Raw genomic sequence first — 23,368 nt, 5'->3', positions numbered from 1 at the left:
TCCATATATACATATAGTAAAATCTTAAAAAATCTTCTTTTAAAGAACCCAAAGAGCTAGAGCTAAGATATTTAGCATGAAACATCTTCTAATGGGTGTCACCAAGTTTGTTCAAAGAAAAGCCCTGGGGTCAAAATTTGCCCGGCCCTGGGGGTCATTGATTTTCCAAATTTCCTTATGTGTGTATAGGAAAAAATTAAAAAAATCTTCTTTGGAAAAAACCAAATAGCTAGAGTTTAGATTTTAAGCATGAAACATCTTAGTGAAATCATCTAGTGATTGTCTACAAAGTTTGTTCAAATAAAAGCCCTGGGGTCAAAATTGGCCCCACCCCGGAGGTCATTCATTTTCCCTATATGTGTAAAACTATAGCAAAAATTGAAAAATCTTCTTTGAAAAAACTCAAATATCTAGAGTTTAGATATTAAGCACGAAGCATCTTCTAGTGAGTGTCTTCAAAGTTTGTTCAAATAAAAGCCCTGGAGTCAAAATTGGCCCCGCCCCGGGGGTTATTGATTTTCCTTATACGAGTATAGCAAAAACTTAAAAATCTTCTTTGAAAAAACCCGAATAGCTAGAGTTTAGATATTAAGCATGAAACATTTTCTAGTAAGTGTCTACAAAGATTGTTCAAATAAAAGCCCTGGGGTCAAGACTGGCCCTGCCCCAGGTGTGTCATTGTTTTTAACTATATGTGTAAAGAAAAATCTTAAATAAATCTTCTTTTAAAAATCCCAACGAGCTAGACCTTAGATGTTTAGCATGAAACATCTTCTAATGGTTGTCTACAAAGTTTGTTCAAATTAAAGCCCCGGGCTTTAAACTGGCCCCGCTCCGGGGGCCTATGTACAAGTGAGCGACTTCAGGGCCATCATGGCCCTCTTGTTACATTCTGCCCTGAGTCATGCATATTAAAAAAACATGCTTACATGGTCACAAGAAATTTGTTATTGCATGTTTTCTTCTCTGTTAATGTATACCTGTGTGAGCAGTTTTTATGCAAGATTAACTGTTAATTGGCAGGTCATTTAGTCAGTAATATGGATACAATTACAATAGTCACTTTTATGGTCACCATATAAACATTAGAGTGTTGAAGTGACTTAAACCTTTACCAATCTGATAGCACTAATATATACTTTTCAACAAGTAATTCCTACATTCTCCTCATAAATCATTTCAAACATTAATGGAGGAGGAATTGTAATTAAAGAAAAACACAAAATGATCCAAGGATTTAAACTTGCAGACCAAGTCCATATACCTAATGTACTACCATAACAAAGCTAAGTGGTAGGTCACGATGGTTTTTTGACAATATTCAAAACTTCAAACAACTCTGTTCAATTAATGAATTGATTGCTAAAATTTTATATGTTATTGGTTATAAAGTTTATTTACAGGTTATATGTCCCAGTATAGAAAGATTGTAATCTTCAATGATCTGAACAAATATTTTATTTTTCATGGCCATATATCAGAACAGAACAAATGTTTTATTTTAGACTTGTACATATAACATTACCATGCAAATAGATAAAAATAACAATTATCATGTCACATGGTCATGATAACAAAAAATAAAATATGATACTTAATCAGATAATAGAAAATATATCTGTTTATAAAGTGAATGTTAAGATATGATATTAGATAATAAAATATTTTCTAAAACATAATCTGTCAAAAACTTCTCTTTGACAAATGATAGAATCTTTAAGTGGTCATTAGTTGTTATTTTCTGTTGGAAAATCTATTCTGTTTTGTTTCAAACTAATTATTTCAGTAATTTTATCTTGGAAAAGTGCATAGTATTACTGTTAAGCCTTCTTCAAAACAGCATCCTGAGAGCTTGTTTATACATGTCAGTGTCATTTCTATAAATAGAAGATCAGGCAACAAATGGTCTGCTTTCCTTATTTAAATATCAAGAGCTTATTGTTTATGTATTTTGTTATCGACAATTCTCATTTTCCACCTTAATTCTTTTGATTTGATAATAATATTAAACGATATCAAAAAATAACATATATAACCTTTAGAAAAGCTGAAGGCCACATATATAAATAATGTATTCTTTAAACAATAACAGAATCTTGACAACAGAATCTTAGTTAATAGCAAGATCTTGTCATACAACAAAACGTTGATAAATAACAGATATTTAAACTATAAACAGGGTAATGACTAAGAAAATGTTTTTATTTGTTTCTTATTTAGAAGAAAAAGAAGGAGACTTTAGTGTCCTATATGATTTACATCAAAGAACAAAGTGACAAGCAGGCATCAGTATGTAACTTAGATGAAGTCAAGAATATAGCTGTAGTTTTGACAAATGATGGATTCAAAAATCCCTCTGACGAACCAGTGCAGTTTCCAACAGAGTATGGGAATGCAGTCAATTTGCAAGAAGTCTTTAAAGGTACATACAATTTTGTTGACTAATTCTACAGCAGTGGCTTTGTAACAGCAATTACATGTATTTTGTGAGTCAAATTATGGTTGAACTTGTATTTGCCCTGTCTGTTGTTCTACATCTTAATCTCTATGATGATATTGCCGTTCAACATCTGTAGTACCATTTAACTCATCATAATTTGTCCTTATACTTCATTAGAAAGAACACCCTTATTGAAAAAAAAAGAATTTTGTCTCATTGGCAGTATGTCAGTGGTCATGATGAAAATACTTAGAAAAAGAAGACTTTATTCAACTTTATAGGCAATTCTCTGCCTGAACTGATTTTTCTTATTATTTCAGCTTATTAACTTGACTGCCTCTGTCCACAGTCGTATTACTTCATTATTTTGGTTGACCATTATTGACCACAAAATAATAAGGGGTCACTTTGTCAAGATTACCATGACTTAAGCTTTGAATATCCATTTGGGGTCAATAATTTGAATTTTATTTGACCTTTGGCCTTCAAACTCCATACGATTGTTGCCCAAACTAACTTGATTGGTCACTTTTTACCCTAAAAACAGTTTCTTCTGAGTAACTTTAAATGTGTTCATCTTAAAAAAATCTTATGTTTTTTGCTATTCTTAGCCTGATTTGAGTGAAAATTTTGGGTCTTTTTCACAATTAAAATAATCATCATAGAATAACAGAGTGAGTGAATGATCTGAAATTTAATTTTGTACACAGGTTAATGGGATAGACCTTCATCAAATTGATCAATAATTTCAAAAAAAATATTTCCAGTCCCATTATGTCAAAAATATCTCAGTGGAGTCCCTTTAAGGGGTAGGGAAGATTTCACTTCTTATGAGACATTTTTATCCTGAGATATTGCCTAATCATTTTGCATCATCAGCCTCTGCTTCTTCAATGTCATTGTCACCATGCTGTAAAATCAACATACTTGTATTTAAGGACACCATGCTGTATAATCTACATACTTGTATTTTAGGACTCCATGCTATATAATCTACATACATGTATTTAAGGACACCATGCTGTATAATCTACATACATGTATTTTAGGAAACCATGCTATATAATCTACATAATTGTATTTTAGGACACCATGCTATATAATCTACATACATTTATTTTAGGACACCATGCTGTATAATCTACATACTTGTATTTAAGGACACCATGCTATATAATCTACATACTTGTATTTTAGGACACCATGCTGTATAATATACATACATGTACAAATGTATTTTAGGACACCATGCTATATAATCTACATACATGTATTTTAGGACTCCATGCTATATAATCTACATACTTGAATTTTAGGACACCATGCTGTATAATCTACATACATGTATTTTAGGACACCATGCTATAATCTACATACATGTATTTTAGGACTCCATGCTATATATTATACATACATGTGTTATAGGAACCATGCTATATAATCTACATACATATATTTTATGACACCATGCTATTTAATCTACATACTTGTATTTTAGGACACCATGCTATATAATCTCCATACATGTATTTTAGGACACCATGCTGTATAATCTATATACTTGTATTTTAGGACACCATTCTATATAATCTACATACATGTATTTCAGGACACCATGCTATATAATCTACATACTTGTATTTTAGGACACCATGCTGTATAATCTACATACATTGCTATATAATCTACATACATGCATTTTAGGACACCATGCTATATAATCTACATACTTGTATTTTAGGGCACCATGCTATATAATCTACATACATGTATTTCAGGACACCATGCTATATAATCTACATACTTGTATTTTAGGACACCATGCTGTATAATCTACATACATTACTATATAATCTACATACATGCATTTTAGGACACCATGCTATATAATCTACATACTTGTATTTTAAAACACCATGCTATATAATCTACATACATGTATTTTAGGACATAATGCTGTAAAGTGATCTTCTACATAATCATTTATGTATTATAGGACACAATGCTATAAAGTGATCTTATATATAATCTGTATACATGTATTTTAGGATATGACTGGACTCTACTGGATACTTGCTACTTACCTCAGACATGTACAAGACCCACACTCATTAGTTGGCAGGAATTCTTCAGGAAACTTGGAGTAGAAGATTTCCTGTCCATCAGAAAGAAAGATGTACACTTAAAAAAAGATGAATTGGTTTGTTACTTTTAGTTTAATTTGTTAAGAAGCATAGAAAAGTTGTTTGATTTTTGAGTTTATGAGAATAATCATATAAGCCAGTGTTTAAATCATTCTGTCTCAGTTCTTCACCAGTAGTATCTTAATGTCTGACATCAATGTTAGTTATCAAGACATTTAATGTTTCAGGAGGGTAGTTATTGGAGTATAAGCAGTTCTGTATGGCCACAAGATGAAGAAGTATATATTGTACAAGATTACTACAGTGCTGAACTAGAGGCTCTTATTAGAAATAATAAATACCCAAGTGGACAACACTTTGAGAAACAGATGCAAAACTTATGTATGCTCTTGGATAGAAATTGGGACACTGGCTTCTCAAAATATTGTAAAACACATGTGGTTGATAAAGATGGGAAATTCCTAAAAGAAACTGATACATCATTTAGTATATTGTTACAAACCTCCAAATGGCTGCCAGCAGAGGAAACAGAAATTACTGATATTGATGGATATCTGAAGCATGAAGTTAGAGTTGTGATGAAGGAACCAAAGAGTTTGTATTTACCCTCAAACAAAGTTCAGAGTTTGTTATCTGATAAAGTGCTTTACTTGGCTGTTAACCTCACAGCTGGCACGTTCTGTCAGTTTCTTGGTCTGAAAAATTCTGTTACTTTGGAAAGTGTTAAGTCTTATTTGTTACAGTGGTGTAAAAGAAAAAAGGACAACGTATCAGCTACATTTTATACATCATTAGAACATATGAAGATGGTTTACACATACCTTGGAGAAGAATTAAGGAAGCAGGAGTTACAAGATTTGTTACGTGTTAATCCTGTATTTTTTGTTCCTATCAACTCCGGATACTACAACCCAGATGAAGTTGTTAAAGGGAAAATGTTAAACAGGAATGAAATATGGCTGATGGACAAGTCTGGATTGTTTGATAAGCATAGGAACCTGTTAGAAGAGTACCATTCTGATATTGCTCATAAAAGAACTATATTTGGTTTCTATAACGACAGACCGAATATTATAGAACTTTTCAAGCAAGAAGGTAAAGTTGATACACAGCCAAGGGTTGAGGAATTTATTGAATTACTATGTCTCCTTTGCAACACATCCTCTCCGAAGGATGCCAGAGTGTTACTTGATGTATTGAACATCTTCTCTACCATTGGTCAAGCTCTTTGTACATCTCCTGAAGGTATGCCAGATGAAAGAACAGCAAATATGGCATTGGAAACCTTGAAGAGAACTGTAATAAAGAAGCTTCATAGAGAAAAGGTAGTAAAGATGAATTCTTTCACATGTTAAACAAATAAAAACAGTTTTCAAATTCGAGCAGTTAACTTTGCAGGAAATAATTCAAAGAAAATATGTGTACCTTTTTTAGGTTAATAGCCATGTATTTATTATTAACTAAAGATAAAAAGTAGATCAAATATGCTTGATTGACAAATTTACGCTTTATTCAGGATAATTGAATGATAAATAAAGGCTTTAAGATCATTTCATCACTTATTCCTCATGACTGTAATATTGATTCCTGGGCTATTCAGTGTGGCATATCTACTTGTGGCTGAGTTTTGAGGTTTTCATCCTCCAGCAAAGTTGAAAAGTTGCCTTGGGACTTTAAATGTGTTGAAATGACTAGAAAAAGATGCAATTTCAACATTAAAATACCAATTATCTTCATCCCACCTTTGACTATTACAGGTATTTCCAACAACAAAACAGACCTGGGTAAGTCTGGAAGATCATCCTATGATACCTGATAATAGGGAATGGGAAAAAATGTTTGCTGAAAAGGAGGGGGTTCATTTCCTTGATATGGAAGACAAGTCAAACAAAGTTTCACGATCAGTTAGAGGTGGTGTTGGTAACCGAGGACAAAGAAGCAAAAGTAAATATTTAGTACATGTATATTAAAATTAACTATTGAAATATGCTTTATTTGTTGTAGCCCTGTTGATGTGGTGTGTGTGATCAATTTTGTTAAACTACTAATGCTATCAAGTTATAATATGTCCTTTAAACTACTGTATTGTTTCATTCATTAAACTAGAGAGTTTATACACACAATTTTTTACATGATCATCATTTTCATACACATGTATATAAGAATTACATTTACCACTAAATGTCCTTGACAGTTACGGCCAGATGGATATAATTTTTGGAGAAGCTTTATGTGTTTATTTTTTTTCAGATATAGAGAGTCGTGTTAATCTAGAGATGATAAACAAGGTGATTGACATCTGTGGAATCCGCAAGCTTAGTGAGTGTGTAGATATAAGACCAGTACCAGAAATGATAGAGCCTTGCTTGGAACTCCAGGCATATTTTTGTAAGATTGTGCCTTCCGTACAAAAATATCTGATTGCAGGATATGAGGATGTTTATCATCAATTAGAAAATATCAATACAAAAGAAATGTTGGCAGATGCAAAATTTTATCAGGTTTGTCTTCTTATTTAGACAATATGAAAGTGGAAATTAAATGAAACTTGTCCAAATAGTTACAAATTTTTCAAAGTTTTAAAGTATATTACCGGTAACATGTGAACTTTCTTCTTTTATTTTAAAATTTTGAAAAATTTTGTAAATTCTTATGGAAATAAAGAGAGAAAAAACATTAGAAAGAACCAAAGGGCATTAATGAATTTTTAGGGCAAAGCTTTTAAGTTGTATTGCTTTAATTTAAAAAAGGTTTAAACTGAAACTGTTTAAACTTCACAAACAATTCAAATTTCACAGCAAAACGGGTATTGCTTATAATTAATCTTGTAAAAGCTTCATATATTATAAAGTTTTATCACATACCTGTTCCACTTTTATGCCTCTATGAAAATGGTATTACACAGCAGTGTATATATTTTGACTTGACGTCATTTGCTTTATACAAACATAGTGTTAAGAAGCATTAAATTTTAGCATTATATTATAGGCACATCATTGAAAAATGGTTCTTTTTCACTTCAAACTAACTTAATTATTGGTATGTGATAAATAGAATATTAAGTTCATGTTAGTTCATTTCTGAATTAATTAAACTCATTTAATAAAATGATATAATAATGATATCTTTTTTTAACTCGTTCAATAAATCCAGTATTAAACTTACACTCATTCAATATCCTCTATGTATTTATTATAAATTAATACATTAATTAATGTTTATTGTGAATTAATGTAAAAATCTATTAAATTGTTATTTATGTTAAGACTGGTAAACTAGAGGTCAGCTACAGGCTCAACAACAATCTGCCCAAAGAAACATTCATAATCAAAAGTGAAAAATGCGTGATACATCCACCAGAGTTTTATTTTCATCGAGATCATCTAAATGCTTTAGCCGAAATTAACAGAGAAATTGCAAGGTACTTCAGTAGAGGACACACAGACTGTAGTAGGTCACTAAGGTACACTTATATTTATATATATTCTAGTAGAAAATGATAATCCAACAGCAAATATATAACAGGTTGAGTTTTAATGAAGTCATACTGACTTTTTATATCTTATTTAGGGTCATACATGGTATATTGTCCAAGTATTTCTGAATTGTCCCAGATTATGACCCAGAGATCAATCTGTCAGTTAGACACCCTGTCATTTTGGTAAATTATCACGATGCTTTCATATATATACTGGAGGGATCTTTCTATACATTAAGTGCAGTGTAACAACTTAAAAATTTTGTATATACTTCATCTTAGATTTGTAGAATTTTTTCCAGTTGCACAGTATTTATATGTGACCATGATCTTTAATAGACCTTGACCATCAAGGCCAAATTAATGAAATTCTCTTTTTTTTTCTTATAACTGGCTATAACCTTTTTATTTGTAAATGGATTAACTTTATATTTAGACGCAACATCCTTTTGTTAAAACTTCATGTTTTGTGAAACTCAAATTGACCTTGACCCATGTATGACTTTGACTTTGACCTACACTGATTTTTGCTGTATTTGGCTTTATTAACCAATTTTTAGCTCGACTTTTCTATGAAAAGGGGAGCTATCCTACTCGCCCCGGCGTCGGCGTTGGCGTCGGCGTTGGCGTCACACCTTGGTTAAGTTTTCCTGTACACCAACTTTTCATTTAAAGTATTTACAAGTAATGGCTTTTTCAAAAATTTAAATTGTTCACATTCTTATAATCACATCTAAAAAACAGGAAGATTTTTACAAACTCTGTCAAGTTTTTGATTTAGAATTAAATGACTGTTTCTTCAAAAACATCTTCACGAAAACTTTTGCTATTTTGAAAGCCATTGGTTAAAGTTTTATTCACCAACCTCCACTTTATGCTCAAAAAACCAATGATTGATTGGTATTTGCTTTATAAACTGGAAACATTAAATTGTTTACATCACTGATCCTTTTCATCAAACAACAATAGAGGAATAAAAATATTGTTCATGGTTATTACTGAATTAAATTCCTCTTTTTGATATAATATGATATCTTTTTTTACTCGTAATAATCCATATTACTTACCTCATTCAATACCCTTTGGTTTATTATTAACATTAATAACATTTTAATGTTATTTGAATTAATGTAAATCTATTAAATTTATCTATTTTAAAATGGTAAACAAGAGTCATACGGTCAACAAAATCTGCCCAAGAATTCATAATAAAATTAAAGGCCCCTTTTATTTCACGGACTTAAATCTTTGCGTTAAAGTTTATTCAGAAACCAAGACTGTTTTGGACTAGACACTGTTTAGATATTATTATGAAAGTTCGGAACAGCTTTACAATCATTGATTTCCAAAACATGTTTTCAGGAGAAGGTATTCTGTCCAAGATTTTATTTGTAGATTATGCCCATTAACTGTCAGTTTTGTATTTTAAAGCAAGCTCTATAAAAGACTTAACAAATCTAAAAAAAATTTATGTATATACTTCATTGTTCGATTACTAAATTATGTTCACATAAATTATTGTGAATATTTTAATGGCCGTAATCAACAATATGATTCTCTTTAAAAATAACAGAAGATTCTTGTATTTTTAACGCAAACATCTTTTTTAAAATTAAAGTTTGAAAAAATGCTTGACCAGATGGACTTGCTTTGCTACGACAGCTTCCTTTTTCTTCATACTTTGGACAATTCCTTCTTAAAGGTTGAACTGACCTTGAGTTTAAATGACCTTGATCATCAAGATCAAATTATTTAATTTTGGTTAAGTTGTGATAATTTTGTTGTTTATGAACAAATTTAATTCATATGTGGACAAAACAACACTTTTGACCAAACAGACATTTTGAATAATTTAGATATGACGTTTAAATGACCTTAATTATCAAGGTCAAATAAATTAATTGAACTTTGCTTATATTTTGTGTCGCCTTGAAAAGGTGACATAATTTATAGGGGTTACTTTTGACAGCGGTGTCGTTGTCGGCGTCCCCCAAAGCTTGTCCGGAGCATAACTCAGTCACTATAAGTCGGATTGACTTCAAACTTGGTATACATGCTTCTTTCAATAACCCGAAGTGCAGTGCCCAAGGACCCCTATTCTGCTTTTCTTAATTTTTGAGTTATTGGCCTTTGTAAATTTTCATACTTTTATTTTGTCTGGGCCATTTCTCTTCAACTATAAAAGCTATGGACTTGAAACTTCATAGGATAATAGATCTAATTAAGAAGAAGTGCAGTGCACAAGAACTGGTACTCTGCACTTCCTATTTTTGAGTTTTTTTTGTCCAGGTCATTTGTCCTCAAGTATGAAAGCTATGGACATGAAACTTCATAGGATGATATATCTCATTAAGAAAAAGTGCAGTGTACAAGAACTGGTACTCTGCATTTCTTATTTTTGAGTTATTACCCTTTATTAATTTTCATACTTTATTTTTGTCCAGGCCATTTCTCATAAATTATAAAAGCTATGGACTTGAAACTTCATAAAATGATAGATCTTATTGATAAGAAGTGCAGTGCACAGAAACTGCTGCTCTGCACTTATTATTTTTTGAGTAATTGCCCTTTGTTATTTTTCATATTTCATTTTTGTTCTGGCCATTTCTCCTAAACTATATTGTTCACAAGGCGACTCAATCGACTCGCGGAGTTTTAGTTTTTAACTTAGTGATTTCATTTTGGAAATTATTCATGCTTGCACAAAAAAGTATGACTAGACAGACCTATTAAAGTTTAAAAATAAAAGAAAAACTAAATTTTCTTTAAGATTTGTTTAAATCATTTATTTGTGTGCTTTTAGAAAAACTAAATAAAAAAGTATAGTGTTGCCCTGCTCAGCAGTGGCTCTTGTTAAGCAATGTTCACAACTATTACAGATGTTAAAGAATAGATTATTTTTAAATGAATTAGAACTGTTTGGTTTTCATAAAAAGAAGTGTGTTGGTTTTCATAAAAAGAAGTGTCTGAGAACGAATGTCCCAAGATTGTCCCTGGGAAAAGATCTGGTTGCATAGTTGTGGTAAAAATGCCACAACTGAACACAATTCTGGTGATGATAAATAACGAACAGTTTTGAGGAGCATCCATTTTCATTAGAGATATGTTTTGTTGTTTGTTTATGAGTGCAGTCACATATTTCTCTTCAGATCTTTCCTGTCAGAATTGTCATGTATAGTGTCTGGTGAAACAGATGATGATGTGGACGAGCTTCTACAGAGATATGATGTTGATGACTTAGATATAGCTGAAGAAGAATTATGGATGGTTGAAGCTCCTGTTCTCCCAGGACTTGATACACCAGAAGAGGCAGAAGAAGGTAAAGTCGGGTTATTATTTTACATCATTCTTGTCCTTTGTAATTGTTCCAATACCTTATTAAAGAGCGTAAGAGATTCAGTACCACTTAATTGATTCCAAGGGGTCAAGAGAGATGCTGTCTCTCCTAAACAGATTCATTTAAATCCCACTTATTCATGTGTCCTTTGATCTGGAGCCGCCACCAATTACAGAATTTGTATTGAAATTTGAAGAAAATAGCAAAAAAAAATAGCAGAAAAAATGTTGAATTATATATTTGACTCAAATAATATCTTGTAAATTATTTGATCTGCATGAATAAAAGCTATCTGTTTTAATCTTGTGTTTGATAATGTTACAAAAATGATGGATGAGCTGGTAGTCTATGGTCAAGTCTGCCTCCCAACCTAGAGACTGTGTGTTTGAGTCCTATTGACATGACAAGTTTGTTTCCTCATATGACACCTGTCAGTTCTAGGAATAAGACTTAAGCTCTTAGCTTTATTCACTTCATTATCTCTTTCTTCTTTAGTAAAAATAACTTAATTTACAGAAGGAGAAGTTTCTGGTGAGGATGATGATATTAATGTTACTGTTGCAAGTCAAGATGGGGAATTCCAGCTTAGAATGTGGCCACCTGTTGCCAGTGAAAATAAAATTCATGTCACAGGTATACATATTTGAATTTCTGTTTATGTTCAACCAAATACTTTTAGATGTCTCCTTCATGACATTATTTTTTGCTAATCTTAAATAAAAAAAGTATGTATCCATAGTCAAACACAGGTAAATTTGGTAAATAAAGTATATTTATTTATTTTATTTATTTTTACCAAGGTGACATTGATGTATAAACGAAAAAAAATTGCATTATAAACAATATCTGTTTACCATGTTTTTGGACAAATTTTACACGGAAGTGATTTGTGTTTTAGGTGTATCTTCTGAAAATGATTCTATTCATGATTAACATTAAATATTTTAGAAGGCACTGAAAAACCAACGTCGAACATTTGGCCCCCACCACAGGCAAAAGATTACATGAAATCTGTGAAAGACCTACCATCTAATATCAGAATGATTGTACACAAACAGACAGAAACACAAGAAGATGATGATAAAGCTACACAACCAAGTACTGAAATAGAGAGTTCTAGGACAGAACAGGAACTAAAAACTTATCCTGTACATCAAAGTGATTTTGAGCGTGCAACAGGACTTGTGGAAGATTCTAAATCACAAGGAGCTGGTGGCCAATTTAAACTTGTGTCTGCAGGAAAGCTAGATGACAATGTAGGGGCTCTACAATTAGAACATAGTAAGGCATTTGTCTTTATTTTGTACATGTTTTCTTTGTTGAGAAAAATAAAGATATAGATGTATACCTCTATATGTAAAGTTTTTAATTTTATTCTGTTTACTTATGATAAACATTAAGGTAGACACTAGATCACTAGATTTCTTCATGACTATCTGGTTTACACCATATTGCTCATGATTGTGAAGCTAATATCGCATTACCTCGTGCCATAACACCACATTTCCTCATGCTTACACCACATTTCTTTATGCTTACACCACATTTCCTAGCTTACACCACATTTCCTTATCCTGACACCAAATTTATTTATGCTTACACCACATTTCCTTATGCTTACACCACATTTCCTTATGCTTACACCACATTTCCTTATGCTTACACCACATTTCCTTATGCTTACACCACATTTCCTTGTACTTACACCACATTTCCTTATGCTGTCAGGCTTATATCACATTTCCTAATGCCTCCAAGGATAACATAGTATTTTCTCATAATGACTGTAAGACTACCACCATACTTTTTCATGAATGTAAGACTACTAAAACATTTTCATATGAATGTAAGACTTCCAAAATATTTTCATATGAATGTAAGACTTCCAAAATATTATCTCATGAATATAAGACTATCATCATATATACTCATGACTGTAATGCTTTAACCATTTTATCTCATGACTGACACTATGGCCATATTTTCTCCGGACAGTGAAGCTGGTACTTACTATTCACATTGTAGGATTCAACAGTGATTATTTAACGTAAATTCAGCCTTCATTACAAATAAGCCAAGATAGACTGAATTAGAACTTAATCATTATAAATAATTTCAAATTTATAACAGCTTTGTAATATGTTGGCAAAAGTCTTAACAATTTATAAAATTCTAACCCCTTCTGTTGGAGCTTAGACATGTCACATTTAGTAATGCCATATATAACAGCTTATTTTATGTCTTAACCAGTAACTGTTTCAGTGTGTAATGTGCAGGAGGGATGTGAATTTTATCACTGGTGGAACTTGAACTTTTCAGTTTTCATCTTCTGCACCTTTCAATAATGCAATGTTATAAATGTATATTACTATATATGAATTTAGAAAATACAGAGAGCTGGGTTACAGACAATTCAACAGGTGTTAAAGTAGATAACGTTCCAGAGATAAGTGGCAAAGAAGGGACTAACATTGATGATAGGGAGTTTAAAGGTCATTCATCTGACAAAAATAATTCAGCATTAGAGGATCAAGGCCAAGGTTATGGTAAGTGTGTAAGAATAATTAATGAGTTCTATTCTATATTCAATTGTAACATTCCCTTGTTACCCCAGGTAGGTGAGAGGGCTAGCAATAGAAATGAACCAATTTTTTACCTGCATTGTGTCCCCACATTACAGGGTCAATGTGATTGTTTTATTTGTAATAATGGGGAATATTTACTATTTGCAATATTATATGGAGTAATTTACAAAGGAATTTACAGTCTGACAGACAGTGTCTGAAATGGGGTGTTTGCTTGTCTGTATGACAGAGTCCCCACTATTTCCTAAGGAGTTGGAGGTCAAAAAATAATTGCCTGGCAGGTGCATGCCCAGGCATACCCACATACACACATGCATGCAATTGATCGGAAATTTAGAAAAGTAGAAAATGCTAAAAACACAATAAAAACATTTCCCTTACTGTGATGTACGTAAAGTTGTCTCAATAATTAGACAAAATTGAATGTCTAATACACTGATCCTTTATGTTAAAAGTTATTTCAAAATTTTTCGAGCTATGAGAGGGGACAACCCTCCTATACTTTTCCCCATCACAAGAACATGTACCCACTACTTTGCCCAGCAACATGCAATATTATTGCTGTATTTAATAAAATTGTTGTGCAATTTGTATATGGATCAAATTTTATTCAAAGGGAAGGCATATTCTATTAAATTTCATGCTTTAACATATCAATTGTAAAGATGACCTGTCAGTTGAGATGACCAGTCCTAGTCTCTTCATGGAAACATGGATTCAAGCCCACCTGTGATCACAGCTATGTTTCTTCATATGGCACAGTTACCGATACATTTCAGACATTGGACTCTAAAGTGGTCAACTTTTACTCTAATCTAAAGTAAACATTTTAAGAAGACCCTTTCTTTATTATTTTCTAGCACATGTGGGTTTTACAATAAATGGTATGATTTCAGGGCATAGACGTGGTGGTGATTCTGGTCATCATAGAAGAAAAGGACAGCATGCCTTCACTAGAGGACAACCTATTATTAAAGGTAAGCATGTAAAATAATTGTTAGAAATAATGTCTTCAGATAAACCTGATAATATTAACATAGATTAATATTCATGGTTATACATGTAGTAAAATAGTGCAAAATACATCAGGGGTGCAGAAATCCAAACTCGTGTGGCTCGAGGTCATTTGCCAGTTGACAAGTTTACTGCTGTAGTACTTGTCTGTTAAATATACACTTTCATGTACCAGTCATTTCACCTCTGGATGAACTCTAGCTATAAACAACAGCTATTGGAAAGCAAGCTCCCTGTATTGGTGCAGCAGCTCAGTGTTAGGGTTATTATTGTTATGCACATTTAGTTGTAATTGTTAAGTTGCTTTGGCTCAAATTACACTGTTCCTATAGATGTTGGTAGTTACACAGGCTATTAAATAATAAAGAAAATAAGGATCCAACTGACTGACAAATACATGTCATTGTCATCAATTGTAAATTTTTAATATTTTCTGCTATATTGCATAAGGAAATAAAGGCTGTGTGATATTTAATCAAAAGGCATGACAAACACAATGTGTCAGCCATTTTGAAGACATGACATCATTAATATTGCAGTAAATGGTGCTGTACTATTATAATACCCCTACTATTTGCCATGTTTGTGGTATCAGGTTTTTATGTAGGGGAATGTGTCAAAATTTTGATTAAAAAGACATTCAATTGTAATCTCTCAATAATTTTTTTAAATAATATGTCAAACATTTTTTTATTTTTCAAACGAGCATGTAATAATTTCTGTTCAACTGGAAAAATTAAGATTCCCTTGTATATTTCCTTTAGAATTTGCATTGAAACTAAAATATTGTAGCTGATAAACAAACTTCCTGAATCATGATGATCCTATTTGGACATTAATGGAAACATATTACTTTAATTTTCAACATTAAAGTAACATTAAGTTTTGTGTTATATTATATAGGTGATCCTATTTGGACATTTATTGCGACAGATATAAAGTTTTGTGCCTTATTTTATAGGTGATCCTATTTGGACATTTATGGCGACAGATATAAAGTTTTGTGCTATATTTTATAGGTGATCCTATTTGGACATTTATGGCGACAGATATAAAGTTTTGTGCTATATTTTATAGGTGATCCTATTTGGACATTTATGGCGACAGATATAAAGTTTTGTGCTATATTTTATAGGTGATCCTATTTGGACATTTATGGGGACAGATATAAAGTTTTGTGCTTTATTTTATAGGTGATCCTATTTGGACATTTATTGCGACAGATATAAAGTTTTGTGCCTTATTTTATAGGTGATCCTATTTTGACATTTATGGCGACAGATATAAAGTTTTGTGCCATATTTTATAGGTGATCCTATTTGGACATTTATGGCGACAGATATAAAGTTTTGTGCTATATTTTATAGGTGATCCTATTTGGACATTTATGGCGACAGATATAAAGTTTTGTTCTATATTTTATAGGTGATCCATATGGACATTTATGGCGACAGATATAAAGTTTTGGGTTATATTTTATACATGATCCTATTTGGACATTTATGGCAACAGATATAAAGTTTTGTGTTATATTTTATAGGTGATCCTATTTGGACATTTATGGCGACAGATATAAAGTTTTGTGCCTTATTTTATGGCGACAGATATAAAGTTTTGTGCTATATTTTATAGGTGATCCTTTTTGGACATTTATGGCGACAGATATAAAGTTTTGTGCTATATTTTATAGGTGATCCTATTTGGACATTTATGGCGACAGATATAAAGTTTTGTGCTATATTTTATAGGTGATCCTATTTGGACATTTATTGCGACAGATATAAAGTTTTGTGCCTTATTTTATAGGTGATCCTATTTTGACATTTATGGCGACAGATATAAAGTTTTGTGCTATATTTTATAGGTGATCCTATTTGGACATTTATGGTGACAGATATAAAGTTTTGTGCTATATTTAATAGGTGATCCTATTTGGACATTTATGGCGACAGATATAAAGTTTTGTGCTATATTTTATAGGTGATCCTATTTTGACTTATGGCGACAGATATAAAGTTTTGTGCTATATTTTATAGGTGATCCTATTTGGACATTTATGTCGACAGATATAAAGTTTTGTGCTATATTTTATAGGTGATCCTTTTTGGACATTTATGGCGACAGATATAAAGTTTTGTGCTATATTTTATAGGTGATCCTATTTGGACATTTATGGCAACAGATATAAAGTTTTGTGCCTTATTTTTTGGCGACAGATATAAAGTTTTGTGCTATATTTTATAGGTGATCCTATTTGGACATTTATGGCGACAGATATAAAGTTTTGTGCTATATTTTATAGGTGATCCTATTTGGACATTTATGGCGACAGATATAAAGTTTTGTGCTATATTTTATAGGTGATCCTATTTGGACATTTATGGCGACAGATATAAAGTTTTGTGCTATATTTTATAGGTGATCCTATTTGGACATTTATGGCGACAGATATAAAGTTTTGTGCTATATTTTATAGGTGATCCTATTTGGACATTTATGGCGACAGATATAAAGATTTGTGCTATATTTTATAGGTGATCCTATTTGGACATTTATGTCGACAGATATAAAGTTTTGTGCCTTATTTTATAGGTGATCCTTTTTGGACATTTATGGCGACAGATATAAAGTTTTGTGCTATATTTTATAGGTGATCCTATTTGGACATTTATGGCGACAGATATAAAGTTTTGTGCTATATTTTATAGGTGATCCTATTTGGACATTTATGATGACACATAAAAAGTTTTGTGTTATATTTATAGGTGATCCTATTTGGACATTTATGGCAACAGATTATTTGTACGAGGATCTAGGCACTGGTAAAGACCTTGGTAATATTGATAGTCTTACATTATGTGATGATGCAGCTGGTCCAGAGATAGGGGAATGGGGAGAGGCTCTGGTTGCCCAATATCTTGAAAGACAAAAACAGCTTGGTAAAATTCTTGATTACTTCTGGAAGAATAGTGAAGAAGAAACAGGATGTCCATTTGATTTTGAAATCCAACTTTCAGGAAACAGTGGTATCTTGTCTAACTATATTGAGGTTAAAAGTACTGTCAGTGAGGATAAAGAAGTATTTGAGATATCCATGCAGCAGATTCAGTTTGCAGAGCATGAGAAAGAGAAGTTTCATATATACCGAGTGTTTAATGCAGGAAATCCAGAACGTGTTAAATTAATACGTATTACAAACCTCGACATGAGGCTAGCAAAGAAACAAGTAAAACTTTGTATGCTCATATAAAAACAAGAAATTTCAAAGAGGAGAATAAAAAAATCTTGGTTTTTATGGACTGAGCTTGTTGCAAAAAGAGTTTTTTGATGATAATATAGAAAATTATAAGGAAGTCATTTTAAATTGTTATATAGTATTGAAATATGTTTGATGTAGTTCATGTTGTTTATAAGCAGTGTGAAAGTCATGTTATATAACACTAAACTGCTGATGTAAAAGCCATTAGTCAATTTCTTTAAAATAGAACTTTTTATTATTTAAAGAGCTTTACAAAGACACAACACACAGCCTTATTATACATGTATTAACTCAGCAATTTTTATTAACAAACATTCTGAGAGGACTACAAAATATAAAGTAAAAAAATCAAAATATAAGTGGGTTATAGTAACATCATATTAACTTACTCAAAACTTTAAAATAATACTCAGTTTTTTTTCTAAATCAAGTTGTCAATAGTTTACTAATGTAAAATTTATGAAACATTAGTGAAATAAAGTATGACTTAAGATACTAGTGAAATACCAATAAATACATATAGCTGAAAATTAAAGTCATCCAAAACGATAGATGTCAAGCATGGGCTTCTGTCCATTTAGGATCAAGTTTTAACTGGTATTCTGTGATGTCATTGCCTTTTGTGATTTGTACATTACATTGTATGTAATTGTATTTAAAAGAAAGTTATTGATTAACATTATATAAATAAAGCATACTGAACTTCTTTTCTATTTTAACACTAATACAGCTGTGCCATGGAAATGTATGCCATTGTTTTTGTTTTAGTTCATTTTTGTGAGAATTTATGCTCAAAACTGTTTGTTTGAATCTTTACCATAAGTTCAAATTTGGCTTGCCATAGCATTTGTTTTATATTAGATATTTTGAATTGTTTGAGGAGAAATATTGTTTTTACCCTGTGTGTGTCTGACTGCTCATCTGAATTTCACAAGATTGTTTTATCATAATGCCTTTGATGTTTGTATTATAATAATGCTCTATTTGTCGTTGTTAATGTAAAGAAATTCCTCCACCAAGTTGAGAAGTTGCCATATGACCTATACTGTGCAATGTAAAACATAACAAAAAAAAATCATTTTTGAAAGAATTTAATATTAAAACAGCTGTCATTTTGTCAAAGATAAATGTCACTATGTCCTTATTCAGCTCAGTGTAGTCTGTGGTTTATTCTACCTACATCAATCAATGTGGATATTGAGTAATAAGGCTCCCACGGTTACGCGTTAAAACGGAGTCGTTTCGATTTTCAGTCGAAAACGTTTACGGTAATGTTTACCGTTTAATCGAAATGACTATATTGTCTTACAAAATATCTAAATCATTGCCAGTAATCATGAATTCTATCAATTGTAATTGGTTTTATTCCAAAGTAAAATACGGAAAATAGGTCTTTACAACCTTCACACAGCATTACTGTGCACTAATCGTGACATAATACATTGGTAAAGTTGATTTTGCTTTGATCTTTCAAAAGAGAGAAATGATGATACAATGCAGTAAATGTGTGTGGACTCAATCGTGATGAGCCCTGAACATTAAATTATTTGTAAATAAAAAGTAAGTCATCATTTGAGACTTGAATACATGGTGTAGTACATCGTCGGATACCCACGATTGATAAACCTGTCACACAACATGCAATCAACCGTGGCTAAAATGAATCGATTTAGGTCGATATACAGCAACAGGTGCGTAAAATATCTACCAATGACATTGCGTTTAACAAATCTATATTCTTCAACAGCGGAGGTAAAAAACAATAAGAAACAAAATGGCAGCGCCCACGGTTAAAAACTGTTGTACGTGTCTTGCTAAAATCAATGGCAAAAACTATCGCCAAATCAGTTCTTACTTTCTTGCTGGAAATCGTTTATTTTTTCGATGTTGAACTTTTCACGTCGTCTATGGTTGTCGCAATATTGTCTGTAATGCCGAACGTCGTACAGAACGAGCATTTTGATTGGTTTAAATCGCCTCATGAAATCGTGAGGGAGCCAATGAAATAGCTGCCTTTGACACACCTCTAATCGACTGAATATCGGCAAAAAATCCCACAGCTGATGAATGTTAATGGTTCGGCCGTGGGTATCCGATGATGGGTGTAGTATAGTACAAAGAAGTACCACCGTTTAAACGGTATCGTTTCGGTTCTGAGCAATCGTGTAAACGTTTACAAAAAATTGTAAATGTGGGAGCCTTATTGAGTAAATGAATCCCCATGGTTTTTTTGCTGTCTGCATACAGTTAGTCTTAAATGTATCAGTCAGCAGACCAACAGTGTGTGAATTGTTTGGCCACCATATTGTTTAGGCGCCAAAACCGTTTACAACTACTATGGACTTCGTGTCAACAGCTTTCAAAATTGGTTTACACATATTTTTTTTTTGCCAAAGGTCATGGCAACCCTAATTTTGTTTGCCAAGTTTATCTGTCACTTACTAAAGTATAATTTGACTGACAGCTCCTGTCTGTTACCTTATTTTGTGATATTTTGTTAGCTTCATTATATACATGTCCCCTTTATTTCTCCAGAGTTACAACATTGCAGGCATGAGGGGTGCCTTTAATTACACAAAAATCGTATTGTTCATGACATGTCATATTTAGTCTTATCTAACATTGTAATCTTTCTGTCAAATTTCCCATCTAGTGTGCTTATATATCAACAAAAATTTTTATTGAGGAATGTGGACCACGTTTTATAAAAATTTGTCACATTTATTTTGTATAAGTATATTGTGTACATGTATATATTTGTCTCTATATAAACATCAGTATTACAATGTGAACGTTTAGTCCTGTTTCCCTTGTCAGATAAAGTATTTGTGTGAAGAGAGATTGTTATAATTGATAACATGTAGTTTTTAAAAGATATTGGTTCATTATCATTCATTTTAAAGTGGATTGGTTGACAAAGGGCACATTTTACAGAAGTATTTTAAATATTGATAAAAACAATAGAAATGTATCAGTTCATTATTCCTATTAAAAATTTCTTGAAAAGAAAATTAATTAGAGTTCAAGTTATTAAGCATAAACCTTAAATAATGAATGATATTTTGTTGTAGCACAATTTATTGTCTGCTTTATATAGATATGTCCTATATGTACCTCACACTAGCCTGGGATTCAGGTGTTGATATTTTTTTATTTATTCATAACTTACGCGATATTTCATACTCGATCGTCATAGATAACACAACATCTCTGGTTTTGATAGTATCAACGCCTGGGGAAACCTGAGGGGTTTCCCATGTAATTATCGACTAATGATAATCCTATTAATAGACCGATTAGCACGTGACCAACAAATAACATGACTAAATCGAAATCGAGGGGAAGATGATAAATGTTGAAAATTTGACGCCATTTACCATTATAAATTGAGTCCAGCACAATTATCTGATGCTCACACACTTTATCTACTTTAACTAATCACACCTGTTGATCAGATTCACTTATCATGCAATAAACTTTGTCAACGAGTGTTAGTTTTTAATCGGAAATGGTGTTTTGAAAGCGAGGCTCCGTAACTGTTCGTTGAGCTTCGGGTCACTTCGTGGAAATTCCGTTTCTATTTTTAGAAACTAGTTTGTTGTTGCATGAGTTATCGTTCTTTAATAACACCCGTAATTTTCGGGGTGTATACCAGGTGGCGCTTCGATCGAAAATTGTATTTCCCCAGGCTGTCGATTTGCCGAACAGAAGCACATAAAAAATCGACAGACTGGAACCCAGGCTAACCTCACACTAACCAAGTATATGCATATAAAATTCCTTGTTGGTTTATTTGATACTTAATATTATCAACATGATTATTTTTGGAATTACATACCTTCTATTGTGGACCAATTTGCTTTAATATTTGATTATTGTTGAAACAATTTTGTATTGTTCCAGCATGCACTTATGTTGTTTTTTGTTGTTGTTTTTTTGCGACGGACGCGCCCTCAGGCGCGTTCAGAGCTAAGTCATCTAGACATGGGATTTCGTTGGCTACACTCGCGCAATGTGTCCTAAACCGATTAACAGCCCAAGAAATAGTACATGAATTTGATCATTCAAAACTCCCATACTCTGTCTGGATATCTTAATGTCTTCCATATTTAGCCTTTTCAATTTCAAATTAAGTTATCAAGGTTAAAATATGAACGTATATTATTGATAAAAACGTTGTAGTCCCGTAGTATTATTGCGCAATATGCAAATTACTGCTGAAACGATTTACCGCTGTCGAAAAAGTAGGACAGCAAATTATACTACAATAAAGGTGTAACTTCTGAGTTCCAAGACATTATTAGTAGGAAATAAATATTTCTACATTATACAAAACATTATTATTAACAAACCAAAAGTTTTTCGTGACTCTAGGATAACTCGCGCATTAATAAAAGAAGAACTATTTTCGTGACTCATACCGCAGATTTAGCTGAATATTCAGCAGTTATTAATATATTAGATTCAGTACAATAGTTAGTATAAATATCTATTTTTGAAAATGCATGTAAGAAGAGAGTTTTTCAACACTTTACTGCCATGTAGTCTTTCATGGTAAGGAAGTTATAATATCAGTTCTACTTCCGATTCTTGTGGTTTGTTTACATATTTTTCTAGGTCATGATATGAATTAACCTTCGCTATTCTAAAAATAGAATTTGCTTCACCTGTTCTGATTTTTGGACAGGCGAGTAGGGAGTACACATTATACATGTAATTAATAAACCAGCGGATTACATGCAATACTTTTAGAAATTCTATACAATTGTAAGAAGCAAACAAGTTGAAAATGGAATTTAGTGTGAAATTGAAAAGGACAACTAAACACTGTAGTGCTTAAGTGACATTTAAATTAAAATAAAAACGATGTGCTCTGGCCTCTACATCTTTACCTTGTAAATAAAAAGAAAATCTAAAAAATACACTATTAATTGCTGATGATTTTAACAATTTTTTTTTTTAATGAGACATATGTTATCCAAGAGAAATAAAAATACAAATGACTTATATTTTATTGTCTATATGCCCACTATGATATAACACGAAGCAATTCTAAATAGCATTCTCAAATGTATAATGTATTATGTTTGAAGTTTATTTGCCTGGATTTA

General features: G+C 31.8%; 1 protein-coding gene across 1 annotated transcript in view; it reads left to right on the top strand.

The window, feature by feature from the left end:
- The window catches only part of LOC132754469 (uncharacterized), a 35,966-nt gene extending 16,364 nt beyond the window's left edge, over positions 1-19,602 (top strand). Inside the window, exons 10-21 of the mRNA XM_060745097.1 lie at positions 2,221-2,422; positions 4,489-4,640; positions 4,812-5,909; positions 6,342-6,528; positions 6,835-7,085; positions 7,851-8,047; positions 11,212-11,381; positions 11,916-12,032; positions 12,348-12,680; positions 13,784-13,945; positions 14,881-14,961; positions 17,764-19,602. Of these exons, the coding sequence (XP_060601080.1) occupies positions 2,221-2,422; positions 4,489-4,640; positions 4,812-5,909; positions 6,342-6,528; positions 6,835-7,085; positions 7,851-8,047; positions 11,212-11,381; positions 11,916-12,032; positions 12,348-12,680; positions 13,784-13,945; positions 14,881-14,961; positions 17,764-18,248 (3,435 nt within the window). The 3' untranslated portion in view covers positions 18,249-19,602. The remainder of the gene's footprint in view (positions 1-2,220; positions 2,423-4,488; positions 4,641-4,811; positions 5,910-6,341; positions 6,529-6,834; positions 7,086-7,850; positions 8,048-11,211; positions 11,382-11,915; positions 12,033-12,347; positions 12,681-13,783; positions 13,946-14,880; positions 14,962-17,763) is intronic.
- Positions 19,603-23,368: the final 3,766 nt, after the last annotated feature.

Source organism: Ruditapes philippinarum, unplaced genomic scaffold (assembly GCF_026571515.1).
Source record: "Ruditapes philippinarum isolate M1 unplaced genomic scaffold, ASM2657151v2 ctg3576_1_1_1_1, whole genome shotgun sequence".
Classification (NCBI taxonomy): Eukaryota; Metazoa; Mollusca; class Bivalvia; order Venerida; family Veneridae; genus Ruditapes; species Ruditapes philippinarum.
The sequence above is the reverse complement of the archived record's forward strand: the minus strand, read 5'-3'. Positions and strand labels throughout refer to the sequence as shown.